The sequence below is a fragment of the Chenopodium album genome, chromosome 26 (assembly GCF_948465745.1).
Source record: "Chenopodium album chromosome 26, dcCheAlbu1.1, whole genome shotgun sequence".
NCBI lineage: Eukaryota > Viridiplantae > Streptophyta > Magnoliopsida > Caryophyllales > Amaranthaceae > Chenopodium > Chenopodium album.
In genome coordinates this window covers 9,791,169-9,805,134 of record NC_137859.1, presented here as the reverse complement: position 1 = coordinate 9,805,134, position 13,966 = coordinate 9,791,169, and the positions used below count along the sequence as shown (strand labels likewise).

The window sequence follows — 13,966 nt, the reverse complement described above, 5'->3', positions numbered from 1 at the left end:
CATATTTAATTTGAAAATTAAACTTCTAGAAGAATCTAAAAGGATCCCGCATGATGATTATGCTTTTAGTTTTACATTAATAGTTTGATTCAATTTGTATTTAAATTTCACAAGATTCTAAATGTATGACAAATAAGAAGAAAAAAAAAGAGCTTACTTTGTTCGAAATACTTGTCTTATGTCCCACTATGCATCATAATTAAGATTATTGTAACATTGAACATCGACCTCTCATACAGTCATACTATACACTTTCAATGACTTTTGGGTGTGGGGAAAGGATAAGGGATTCTCACTCCTAAGTACCCCAACTGAGAGATCGAACTCGACCTTGTAAACTTGTAAATTCATCACTTAAACTAAAATTGAAAAAAAAAAATACAAAATAAAGGATGAAATTAGGCATGAAAAAGACCATGTGATCCCTGTTTTAAAAATTACCTAAAGTTGAAGACATATTGTATACAACGTAAGGGTTGGTCTCTTAAGTAACACTTAGATTTGCGTGTGGATAATCCACCACTAGATTGCCTTCTTAATAAACATAGATAATCATCACCAATCAACAAATCCCCACTTACTCCGTATCTTTAATTCACTTTTCTAAAATTGATTATAAATGAAGAAGTTTTTATTATTACTACTATTTTTTTTTATTAATTATATATTTATTTATTTATTTCTACAGTATGGAGATAATTAAGTATCTTGACCAGACTTCAACACTAACTTGATCTTTTTATTATTAATTTTTTTTGGTTGTCCAGTATTCTGCGAGTTAGACTCGAAGTTGGGAGTGAAAGGGAAGGATAAGAAATCCTCCCCTCGACCTCAAGTATTGCAACTGAGAGAATTTGACCTTGTAAACTAGTGAAGTTCTCCACAATAGGAAAAAGTAATATTAAAATCAACAGAAAATAAGATGAATGATGAAATCATGAATGATAAGGCCATGCACCCACATTCCTACACCCACAATATTCTCGTTTCAAAAACTACCTAAAGCGATAGGAATTCTCGTTTCAAAAACTACCTAAAGCGATAGGAATATCGTATATAACGTGAGAGCTACTCTCATAAGTCACACCGATTTGCGAGCCAATCCATCGTTAGATTGTCTTCTCGATAAACATGGATTATTTTCACCAACCAACAAATCTCCACTTATTCACTCCGTATACATTAATTTACCTAATCTCTAACATTGTGTACAAAAGGAAAATTAAGACTTTTATCGATTTATTTTTATGGTTAGGAGAGAAGAATCATGGTCAAACCACAACCTTCATGGTTTTTTAGTCCTATATTTGTGGACTAGATCTTTGGGAGTGAGGAGGGAGGATAAAGGGATTCACAGCCCAAGTACCGTAGTTGAGAGAATTCGAGCTTGTAAACTTGTGAATTCCTCACCAAATAACAAAAACTAAAACGAAAAGAAAACAAAACAAAGTAAAGGGTGAACACAGGCATGAAAAAGGCCATGCGCCACGCCCATAATATCCTCGTCTAAAAAACTACGTAAAACCGAAAAACTATCGTATAAAACGTGATGGTTGCTCTCCTGAATCACACCTAGATTTAAGAATCAATCCACCACTAAATTGCCTTCTCAATAAACATGAATAATCTTCATCAACCAACAAATCCAAAATCGTGTACAAAACACACATTAGAACTGTTTTCTTTTTATAAACTATCTAAAAAGATATTGTACTTGTACACTAGTCACAACCTAAGAGAGTTCAACTTTATAAACTCGTGAATTCCTCACCAAGTACACCAATCCTTTTACTACCGATATTGTCCTCTTGTATTTATACATATCGTCACACAGAAATCATCAAACTTCGGTACCATTATAGTGGTATTATTATGACGCACTAAAAAAGAGGTAAACGCATAGCCGCAACATATTCCGAGCCTAGTAAATATCGATCAAACACTCCACCCGAACCCAAACTCAAACGTCACAACTCAACTCAAACAGCTGTGTGCTGTATCCACCTCCCTTCATATCTCCCCTTATTTTTTTCCACTTTTAACGTCACCTTTTTTATTTTCTTTTTTATTTTTATTTCTCATTTTCTTCAACTCTCTAAGCAAAATATTACTTCTGCCCAATTTCTTCTCCACTCGAGAGCCTAAATTTCACTTCTCCAGAAATTTTCTCTCTCCTCTTTCTCTCTCTTCTTTGATCATCTTCTTCACCTCTAATCTTATTAATTTCAGGTCAGAGATCTCCTTTCTTCTTCTGTGTTTAATTTCTGCTTGTTAATTTAATTTTGTTGTGAATTTTTTGTTATTTTGTAAAAAAATGAGTTGTGATTTTTGCTTGAATTTTGTTAATTTGTGTGTAGATCTTGTAATTAATGATGTTTAATTGAAAATGCGGTGATTGATGTCTGCTATAGCTATAATTTTGTGTTAATTTTGCGTTTTTTGTTGTGATTTTTTGAGTAATTTTTGTGTAAATGAAATGGTGAGTGGATTATATAAGGTAATTCTGATTATCGGATTTGTTGTTTTTTTTTCAGAAGAGAGAGAGATCGAGCTAGTAATAATGGCGCAGAGTAATTGGGAAGCTGATAAGATGTAAGTATTGAGATTTATTGCTTTGTTTCGTTTATGTTGACTGGATATAAAGGCTGTAGTAGTTCAACATTTTTTTTTTAATTTTTTTTTTAATTTTTTGGAGGAATAGTGTAACATTTTTAATTGTTAGCTTTGACCTCAATCGTTGTTAAATTTAGTTGTAGATGGATGTTTCCGTGCTATGTATACTCGTATACGGCGTAAAAAATATGTCAAATTTGAATTTTTGGGTGAATTTTGAGGACTTGTAAAATTCTTTTTGATAGTTGGATAATTTAGATACTTGTATTTAATAAGTGGAAAAATTAATTCATTTAGATTACTTAGAATCTAATTGACATTAGTGTGAGAAAATCGCGAGTTTACTGCCTCGGTTTCAAAATCATAGGGGATATTTGATTTTAATGGTACAAAGCTCGTTAATTGCTAGATTTTTTGAAGCTAAGATATGTATCGAGTCATGTTGGATATTGATCATTTACATGATACAAGTATACAAGAGTTGACCCAAAGTTAATTAAGGTTAATTAATATACGAAGTATTAAAGAGAGGAAGTACTATGTATGGAAAGTGGATTAGCAAAAAGACCTGAAATGGTTACAATTACATTGATTCTGGGGTGGAGAGTGTTTTGTATCTTAAAGTAAATGTGCAATCTCCTACTCTCCCTCGTAATATTATTTTGGTTCATTGGTCTAACTTGCATGGATGTATTTTAATAATATTGTTGTCCTGCAGTCATGATAAAGTTCATGCTCGGCCTTAACTTTTCAAGTAGCTTTTAGAGTTGGGACTTGCATAAAAAATCAACAAAAAGAAAAGGTGTTCCATGAAGTAGTGTTGTAGGGTAGCTGGTAGAGGCTAGTAAGTGTTCTGGAATAGGCAAATAGCGCAAATATATTGTTTTTGCTGGTAGAGTTAGCTTTTAGAGAACAGCACCGTCTTTTGGTTGACAAAGAGTGAACTATCACCTGGAAAAGTTAAAAAATTATGGGAGTTAACTTGATGAGAAGCTTGCATTTATTTTGAACTGGAGGGATTGTTAGATATTTGGATTCCGGCTCCATCCACTATTATCGTATTCAAATTTATGGTATCAATCGTTTGACGTCCAGAGCGAACAAGCTTTGGATGAAAAATGGTATGCTTGCGAGCAATCAGGTTTTAAGCAACTGTAGGCTGCAATGCATGACTCTCTAAAATGATTTTTTTTTTTTTTTTTTTTTTTTTTGTAGGCTGGATGTTTATATCCATGATTATTTGTTGAAAAGAAAATTGCATAATTCTGCCAAAGCATTTATGGCGGAAGGGAAGGTGGCTACTGATCCAGTTGGTAATTTTTATATCCTTACACCAGCTTTGTCGATTAGATCATCAGCCAGTGAGCAAAAGGGCATCACTATCACTATCATATATATTTTTCTCTCTCATTGCAGCTATTGATGCTCCTGGTGGGTTTCTTTTTGAATGGTGGTCCGTCTTCTGGGACATCTTTATTGCTAGAACGAATGAAAAGCATTCTGAAGCTGCTGCAGCTTATATTGAGGTACCTTCTACCTTTAACCTGGCTTGTTTCATTTGCGTTCTTGCTTCTGCCTACCTCCTTAATTCCTTTACGAGTTGTTCGTTTGTTTGAAATAAATAGTCATGTAACTACTGTTATTTTTTAAATTTTTTTTTGGAGCAAGCAAATTTATTTGAATAGAATTGGATTGTGCTTTATATTTGAACACCTCTTCTCCTCTTATGTTTGTTAGAATTATTGATGTTACATGGCCTAGGTGGATATGACCCATATGAGAGAGTGTTGCATGTGAAGTTTGTGTAAGAAAAAGTAGGATATAGAGTCTTACATGAGGGTTTTGTGTAAGAAGTATGGAAGGTGTTGCATGTGGAATTTGTGTATTATGTATGAGAGAGAGTGTTGCATGAGGGATTGTGCGGGGTAGGAAGAGTTCAGGTGCATGTGGGGTTTAAGTATGAAAAAGTAGGAGAGAGATTAGCATGTGAGATTTGTATGTTGCAGGAAAGGTTAAGCTGGTATCAAAAGTTTGCCAAAATAGGACTAAAAAATGGTGTTAAAGAGTTACTGTAGAAACAAATATGATTATGTGACATGTTATGAAAAAAACGGAATTAAGGCAGTGCATGGCTCATTTAGCAAATCATGATAAATTCTTCATAATGGGATGATGTGAGCATGTAACTGATGATTCCAGACTTAGGAGCTTAGATATTGCATTGGAATTTCCAAACGACAGATAGTGGTGCAATGTTAATTTAAGTGAGACAAATTGATTTCTGATATGTGAAGTAAACAAATAGTGACTAAAAAATAAGGGCTCATTATAGAGTTTGCGCTTCTTATTGGAAATCAGACACAACAAATGAAGACTAGAGAGCAACAACAGCAGCAGCAACAACAGCAGCAGCAGCAGCAGCTGCAGATTCACCAGATGCAGCTCATGCAGCAGCGGAATGCTCAGATGCAGAGAGGTCCTAACCATCCTCCCCTTGGTGGTCCTGTAAATGGTGTGTAGATCTATTGTTTATAGTTGGCGAAAATAATTTATTGACCAGTAGATTATAAAGGTTGTGTAATAAATCTCTTTCTAATCTAGTCAGATGTATATCCAGGTATCATGGATAACAGGATGGCCCTCCTCAAATCAGCAAACAATCAGCAAGGGTAATTTTTTTTTGGCCAAATTATTAGGGATTTAGCTTAAGGTGTTATTCTTCTTCTTTTTTCTAGTCTTGAAACATTATCATATATTTTGTAAATTTTGTTGATTCAGCCAGTTGATCCAAGGTAATTCAGGGGGCATGTCTGCAGCCTTGCAGCAAATCCAGGCACGGCCTCATATGACATCTGTGAGTTGTTCTAGTTAGCTGTATTCCTTTTTATGATCAATTTCCTTTCCTTTTATTTCTGCTGTCAGGGAGTTTGCCTTTGCATTACAAGTTACAACTAACTTTTTATGTGTAACATATGGATTGTACAGGATATCAAGAGTGAGGTGAGCATAGGTGGAGCACAGAAATCATTACCCATGGATCCTTCGTCCATTTATGGTCAGGCGATTTTGCAATCGAAATCTGGACTTGGGAGTGCAGGTCAGAATTAGCATGATGTTTTCCTATATTTTCCTATCTTTTCTCTGCATTAGTGTGATAATAGATAGAGGTGAATGATCTATAATTGAAAAGATATACCACTATACGAGAGATTATGAATAGACTAGATCAGCTGGAGCTATGCAGTGCAAGTAAAGCACTTGAGATAGCTGATAGTTTGTGCATGTGATGCATTCATCTTATTCTAGGTAGCTATGGAGGATGAAGCTGTCTTCAAAATAACTTCTTAGCAGCCATTTGACACCAAGGCAATGTATAGATGAGAATGGTCATACTCTCCCTTTCTCATTATGAAAATTAACATTCACACTAAACTTTTGGATTGCTTTAGTGAAGTCATATCAATTTCTGTGACAATCTTTCCCAAAACACCTTTCTTTAATTTAGGGAATAAACTTGCAGGCTGTAGCGCAAGATTTTAAAGTTTATTAGAATTTTGAGGAGTAATATTGATGTATGTAACATCTTAGATGTTTTTTTACGAACTTTAGGATAAGCTGGGAATCCAAAATTAAAATATTAGAAAGTACATCCAAACTTCCAAAGCTAACTAGCTGTCACTGTTGAAGGTCTTAAAGTAATATTCCTTCTTTTTTTTTTTTCCTCCAATATCTTAAATTAAACAAGCCATTTAAGGTCTACAATTGAGTTATGCACTTCTCTACTAGATTTATTCTTTCACTTTCCATCGTCTACACCTCAAAGCTTTCATTTTTTTTGGGGGTTGATTGTAGTTTTAGTCACCCAAAGACTTTAGCTACTTGTCCCTAGCTGCAAAAAGCAACAACTTAAAGCAATTTACCAGTGCTGAGGCCTTTTTTACCGTAAAAGTGTCTTTTTGGCTATGTGATTCCTCTTCACTCTATCATGTTGATAGCAATGTTTTTCCGAGCTGGGTAGCTATCTATGTGCTAGTCGTACTCGTATTGGAGCCATGCCTTCCTTTCTCTTTCTGATGGTTTCTGCTTTTCTTAAGTACATTTTCTTGTGTTTTAATTTGTCAGTACAACCAGTGCCTATTAACCCTTAATATATTGTTGAAGGCATTGATTCTGTAGTGGCTGTTTACAATAGTTTATGCTGTCACATGCTGCTACTAAGATACATTGGATCCTCTAGTCATCTAGCTAACCTTCAAACTAAGCTTGATACATCTACCTCTATTCTTATTAGTCTTGGACATCAGAGTTACAATATTTGAATCCATCCATTGGTTCCTAATGTTAATATGATACAGTTGATACTCCATTTATTATATTCATTTGCCTCGCATGAAGACCTATGTCAAATAGCTGGTTGAGGTATTGATGATTTAGTGGCAAACATTGATCTTTCATCATAATTGGTGATTTCCACCCTCATTTACCTATATCTGGATGGTGGCAGGACTACAATCGTAGAAGATAAATCTTCTTATATATATAAGGTTATTGGAGTTTAATAGAGGACATTATTTGATTTCTCAGATATCTTAGAAATACAATTTCATAGGAATATACTCCCTTTGTCCCAAAAGTATCTTAGAAATTCTTCTTCTTCTTTTTCTTTGAGTTGCTGAGGCTCTCTTCGCCTTATTTTGGTATGATGGCTAATGACAAGAAGGAAAAAGAATTATCACTATTTCTTAGATTCATGGACCCAATTTAATTCAGTGGGATCTTTCATTCACATTTTTTTCCACCAAGAACGTTTTTTATGGTAGGAGGTTCTCTTGTACAAGAAAGCAGTGCCTACAAATAGATAATTAGAAGGTTGTATGGTGCAGCTTGATTTTTAATATTTTAGAGAATGCCTGCCCAGTCTATCTTCGTTTTCTCAGCACATTATGTCAAAGGTTATACATGTTGCTGAGGAGGGTGAATTAATGGAGTAAGGGATTTTGAGGGCTTAAAATAATATTCAGGCTGTATTTTGGCGATTCTTCGTCCTTTATTTGATCTTGACCAGACAGATCTTTTATAAGAGGTCCAACGATCAAAGCACTATTTGCCCCTTACACTCTTCAAGGCGTGTTATACTATTGATGAGGGCCCTGGTGAAAGCGCTACTGCCCTTAGTAGAGGCTTTTATTCATAGATCCTTTCTACTCTAAGCATAACTTAGCTTAATATACTTTGTTAGAACATGTACACTGTACGCATTTCCTTTTTGGCAGCCTGTCTTGACTTGTGGTCTTGTGGGTCATACTCATATGACCAAACTTGCACACAGGTTCCTTGGCATGGTCAAGGCTCTAGACTGCTTTTTCTTATGTCCTTTTTACTGTTTCAGATATACTTGGTGATGGCCTAACTTTTACTTAATAGTCATTCTTTATTAGAATTTCACAAAGCATTTGAATTCATTGGTTTTCTATTTAGTGGGTGACACTGATAATAATATAATATGGCCTGTTTGTTACGTTCTGTCCTTATAAGCCCTCTGAATTTGAATTTCCTACATAATTTTTTGTACTTTCAATGGTAAAAAGAATTGGCCTCACAGTTCATACTATTAATGAAGCTCTATGTTCAGGTTTGAGTCCCGCCGGCATCAACAGTCTTCCTTTGAAGGGTTGGCCCTTAACTGTAAGTCCCCTTGTAAGGTCCATAGATGTGTACTATAATTTGTTTCAAACCTTCTTAGTATAGATGTCTTGAGTTTATTAACAGGGAATTGACACCTTGAGGATGCCACAGAAGCCTCTAATTCAAAATCAAATTCTTTTGGCGGCTCAGCAGCAGCAAGTCCTGTCACAGGCTCAGGCACAAAACAGCCTTGGAAGTTCACCAAGTTATGGAGATAATGATCCTAGAAGATTTAATGGCTTACCAAAGGGTAGCATGAATACAAAAGAAGCTCAATCTGCTAGAAATGATGTCTGCTCTCCAATGCAATCGAGTTCACCACAGGTTTTATTTTATTTTATTTTATTTATTTATCTCTTTTCAGTTGCTTGGGCAGCAGCATTAAGGCTGACATGTATGATCATTTTAGTTATTTATCATGTACTTCAACACCTAGAGGCTTTAGAAGCCCAATAATCATATGACTGGCTTACCGCTTACCAAACAATATTCATTCATGCTGAATTTGATTGCCCGTAGCAAGAAACCCATGCAAAAGCTTGAGTTTAGGTGGTTTGGATGCAGAGATCAATAATTGTCAACAAAATCTGTTGTTTGGGTATTTGCTGCTTTGTACAACATTGATAATTCAATATAACTTACTCCCCAAGTAGGAGCTGGGGGCTATTCATTCTGTCATTATGTTTGTCACAAATCTCCACTTGTCAAATGAACTCATTTTTTTTTTTTTTTTTTTTTTTTAAATTTTCTCTTCACAAGTCTTCCTATAAGCTCTGAGCATCTTGCAATTCATTAATAATATTGTAGCTTTCTTTTGAAAAAGAATTGATGAAAGTAAAACTAAAATTGTTTTATTAGCTTTATCCGCAATCTTGTTCCCTGTAAAATATTAGCTAGAATGGATGTATGTTTCAGCAGAATTTTTTCTGTGTATATGTGCTTATGATATTAGAGACTTGATTGATTGATTTATTCTTCGTGCATGTGTATTCATAGATGAAGATGGGTCAGATGCAACAATCTTCCTCTCAGCAGCAAGAGCAGTTACAGCAGCAGCAAATACAACAGGTTGTCCATTAGAGGGAAAATTACAAAAACCCTTTACACCCTTCATGACCCCGCACCCTCCTCATTGTTTACTGTAAAATACTTGAATATATTTTTCCCTACACGGCGTGTATTGAGACTATGGCGTGTCATTTATTTCAGCTTATACAGATTTATCTAACCACTCTGTACAATTTTAATTCTGATTTGTTTTCTGTATCCAACAGAATAATAGAAAAAGAAAACAACATTCTTCTTCTGGACCAGCAAACAGTACAGGAACTGGCAACACTGTAGGCCCCTCACCTAACTCTCCTCCATCAACTCATACACCTGGTGATGGGATTGGACCAGCAAACAGTCTGCAGCAGGTTAACAGCATGCCTAAAAGCTTATTGATGTATGGTGCTGAAGGAACCGGAGCACTGGCTTCATCTTCAAATCAGCTGGTATGACATTTTGTGTTTTATGATATCTAGAATTTGCGTTGATGGCTGTATTGATCCTAAATGGTATTTGTGCATCTTTTTTTTGAACGTTTAATGTATCTATTACTTGAAAGAGTCTACCTATGCTTGAATCCTCAATCTCTTGGATGTAATATTGAACCTTTGACTATCAGTCAAACCTAATAGATGTGATTTAAAAAGAAAATACTTATGGTGACTTGCAGATTATAAGGGTCATAAGATGGCAAAAAAGTGAACATAACTAATACCTATCCTTTGCCCACTTACTTTACTTAGTTTTCCTCATCACCACTTGCCATGATATCGTTAATTATCCATGCCAACTTAAACAAATCCACATGATGTGCAATGATACACACCGGCCCATCATCAAAAACTTATTCTATACGTACAGAAGGTTAATAAAAAAATTGTGGGTATGGTTGTGCATTCCAGAAGCACACTTATTATGATGTTGCAGAAGGGTCATAATTCATCTATTGTATTGACCTATGTCAGCTCTTATTGTCCTTGTTAGCTGTTTGTTAGTAAGAAGAAGATGAACTGATAGCTACCCATCCTCACTCCTCAATGACTTGAGAAATATCGGTTCATCTATTTGAAAGACCAATTTGTGTTAGCTGATACGTCATCTAAATCACCACAAAAATGCTATTTGTCAATTAGATATTGTGATCAAGATGCCATTTCTTTTGCAGGATGACATAGATCAGTTTGGAGATGTTGGTTCTCTAGATGATAACGTGGAGTCGTTCTTGTCACATGATGGAGGGGATGGAAAGGATCTGTATGGATCCATTAAACAAAGTCCAGCTGAACCAAAACCAGAGCCCTCCAAGGGTAGATGTCTTTTGTTACTGTACAGTGCATGCTTTTGGCAGTTTTTTATTTCCTTCTAATTCTCATAGAAGCTGCTGCTTTTTCAGGATTTTCATTTTCAGAAGTGGGTTGTATACGTACAAGAAATAAGGTCACCAGCTGCCATTTTTCTTCAGATGGGAAGTATTTGGCCAGTGCGGGGCATGACAAAAAGGTATATATTATGTATTTTATTCATCACCTGCCATTAAGTAATCAGTATCTCTGCTTAAGTGTGTTCTATTTTTTCTTTCTTTGGCTGAACAAATTATACAGAATCCACTAATCCTAAGACTTGCATTTCTCTATTACCTTGTATAAACGGTGCTGACATCCTCCTGGATTAGTATTTGCAGTAAACTAAGTTACTTTAATCATTTCAAAACTGTATGACTTTCCCAAATTTCATCTGAACCTAGTGATGTGCATACAATTGAGAAGGAATGTCGGTTAACAGTCAAATCCTAGCAATAAGATAAGATAAGTTGCTGTATGGATTAGATGCGTCACCTGGCTTGATTTTCATTGTTGCACAATTTGGTTATTGCCTTTTGTAAGATTGCAAATGGCTGAATTTCTAATGTGATTTTCCCCTGTAATTAGGCTGTTCTCTGGAACATGGATACTCTGCAAACAGAGAGTACTCCTGAGGATCATACACTTGTAATAACGGATGTTCGTTTCAGGCCAAATTCAACCCATCTAGCAACGGCTTCATTTGATGGATCTGTGCGATTGTGGGATGCAGCCAATGTCGGTTTGCAAATTACATCAAACACTTGTTGTTTGCACTTTGATATCTGACTAATCATTTCAATTCTGTCCTTGCAGCCCAGCTGTTGTATGAATGTCTATCCTGGACGAGGCAACCATGTTATGTCTCTTGATTTCCACCCTAAAAAGAATGATCTTTTTTGTTTTTGCGACAGTAACAGTGATATTCACTACTGGAGCATGAGTCCATTTTCCTGTATCCGCATGTCAAAGGTTAGTTTACTATCCCTATGTTGCTTTTCTGTAATACTGATCCCATATTCTCATCTTCACCTTAGAAAGTACTTATGTTTTATATCTGTAAAAACAAGTTTATTGCTTTTACCATTAAATTCGGTTCTAATTAGTAAAGATAATTACAACTCTAAAAAACAGTTTTAACCAGAAAAAATAATTTCATTTTTGGATAATAAAGGTGAAGAGAACTAGGCCTTAAGAAAATGTTAGTAACACTTCTAATAAGCATTTCCACATGTAATGATTTTTAGTTGCCATCAATGACACTATTCTTTTGGAATTATAGGGCGGTACTGCACAAGTGAGATTTCAGCCAAGAGTAGGGCAGCTTCTCGCAGCTGCATCAGATAAAGTTGTTTCTATTTTTGATGTTGAGTCAGACAGGCTAACACACTCTTTCCAGGTTAGTTTAAAGAGCTAGCATTGGATAGTGTTGCCAGTGAAGCATATGCCTTAATATATGCACAAGATTTTGCATTTAACATGGTGCATGTTTTAATGTGAGTAGGCACACTCTGATGTTGTAAACTACATATGCTGGGATGCAAGTGGAGAACTTCTGGCATCTGTCAGTCAAGATAGTGTAAAAGTGTGGTCATTGACCTCAGGAGATTGCATTCATGAGCTGTGCTCGAATGGAAATCAGTTCCATTCATGTGTTTTTCATCCCAGTTTCCCAACGCTCTTGGTGGTTGGAGGCACACGGGTAACTCCTATCCTTGAATGGAAGATATAAGTTGCTTTTTCTGATGTGCCCTTTTTTTGGGGTGGGGGGAATCTTATGTCTAACGAGCTGAAAGGAACTGCCCCCAAGACAGTAGGTTATTAGGTTTATGGGAAACTAATAACATAGAAAATCCCAGCCCAAAGGCTAGAAATTTCAAGGCCTAGAGAGAACATTACAAATTATCATATACCATCCTCACTCTAAAAGAAACAGATTACCTAAGTCCGAATGGTTTGGTGTTGGGCGCCTTATCAGTGAGTTCACACTTGATTAGTTTTAATTGTCACTATCCAAGCAGGCAAGCACCATGATATAAACGCTAGTATGACAACATATATTGTCTCTAGTATTGATTTGGTGAATCTGACCTTGACAGGCATTTTCCGCTCAGTTTATGTGATTTAATAGCCTTGCTTAGTTTTTTCTTATCCAACTGTTTTACCAATTTTTGACTACTGCTACTGATCCGCTCCATCCAAAAGGACTATAAGAGCTTATCTACGGAGATTTTTATGCTTGCTGCTGTTTATTTTCCTGGAACTGTTCTCATTTATGTGAAGAAATCATTACAATATGTAGCTCAAGTTTGATGATATCTGTCTTACTTAAAATAAAGCCCTTAGAATTGCATACGATAACTTATTAACTTGAATTTTTCAATTTGGTCAGTCCTTGGAGTTGTGGAATATGGCTGACAATAGGAGCATGACGGTACCAGCACATGATAATATTGTATCAGCTTTAACAGCATCTGTCACTGGAATGGTTGCTTCAGCAGGGCATGACTGTGCTGTTAAGATATGGAAATAAAGGGTGATTGTGGTTTCTGCAATATCCTTCAATCCTAACTAGTATTGTTCCAAAAGTTCATCGAAGTCTCAGAAATAAATGCTTGAGCTTCAGGATGATAAATGTTACCCGTGCTATAATGCACTATACATAAGAGATCAGCACCCAGCATGTCGGAGTATTTATACAGTTTGTTCAAGTAGGAGCATGGCAATGGAGGTATAGAAGCACAACAAAGACGAGTGTTTCATGAAAATTTTACTAGTATTGCCATTGATGTTTGTGTTGTAGTTTATGGTGCATTGGTCCCTTAAGCTTGAATTTTCATGTATTTCATTTTCTATCTTCCTTTTTTTATATTAGTTCATCTGACCTAGATTTTCTTGTCGATAGAATGTTGTTTTTACAACCCCGGCTCTAAAGTTGTAAAGCCCTGGGTTTTCTAGTGTTTTCTATAGGTGTATTAATTTAATTGCAGCACATGCTTTATGATCTGTAGTGATGTCAAAAGGATGTATTTGCTCATGTGACTGAAAACCAGGTTAAACTGTTTCTGTGCTTGTCATATTGACATAATTATTGTTCGATCCAAGTATATAGAATAATGCTCTAATCTTTTATATCAGTTTCTTAGTGTAGAGTATTTCTGTGGGTGGGGGGGGGGGGGGGGGGGGGGGGGGGGGGGCGAAAAAGCGTCTCAAGTGAAAAGCACCTTTGTAGTAAACCCAATCTATGAAGCAAAGTTGGAATAGTTTGTTACTAAAGG

At 35.7% G+C, this 13,966-nt stretch overlaps 1 protein-coding gene across 3 annotated transcripts; it reads left to right on the top strand.

The window, feature by feature from the left end:
• The first annotated feature begins 1,985 nt into the window (after positions 1 to 1,985).
• LOC145616645 (transcriptional corepressor LEUNIG_HOMOLOG-like) lies at positions 1,986 to 13,825 on the top strand. Of its 3 annotated transcripts, none has more exons than XM_081671404.1 (19): positions 1,986 to 2,229; positions 2,535 to 2,592; positions 3,829 to 3,926; positions 4,030 to 4,139; positions 4,972 to 5,125; positions 5,231 to 5,282; positions 5,392 to 5,467; positions 5,599 to 5,710; positions 8,246 to 8,298; positions 8,452 to 8,622; positions 9,295 to 9,366; positions 9,573 to 9,794; positions 10,514 to 10,655; positions 10,742 to 10,848; positions 11,277 to 11,426; positions 11,505 to 11,660; positions 11,971 to 12,087; positions 12,193 to 12,390; positions 13,081 to 13,825. In XM_081671404.1, exons 2-19 carry the CDS (start codon positions 2,561 to 2,563, stop codon positions 13,219 to 13,221), a joined length of 2,163 nt encoding a protein of 720 aa, XP_081527530.1. In that variant the 5' UTR covers positions 1,986 to 2,229; positions 2,535 to 2,560; the 3' UTR covers positions 13,222 to 13,825. The 3 variants fall into 3 exon arrangements, with proteins under 3 accessions (XP_081527530.1, XP_081527529.1, XP_081527528.1); XM_081671403.1 differs by having other exon boundaries at positions 8,410 to 8,622; XM_081671402.1 differs by having other exon boundaries at positions 1,987 to 2,229; positions 8,383 to 8,622.
• The last annotated feature ends 141 nt before the right edge of the window (positions 13,826 to 13,966 follow it).

What these genes read in the sequence shown, in the direction of transcription:
- LOC145616645 (XM_081671402.1), top strand. Translation starts at nt 2,561, where the DNA reads ATGGCGCAGAGTAATTGGGAAGCTGATAAGAT. An exon ending in CACGGCCTCATATGACATCT is followed by an intron (nt 5,468 to 5,598) that starts GTGAGTTGTTCT and finishes TGGATTGTACAG; the next exon opens with GATATCAAGAGTGAGGTGAG. An exon ending in GGCTAACACACTCTTTCCAG is followed by an intron (nt 12,088 to 12,192) that starts GTTAGTTTAAAG and finishes TAATGTGAGTAG; the next exon opens with GCACACTCTGATGTTGTAAA.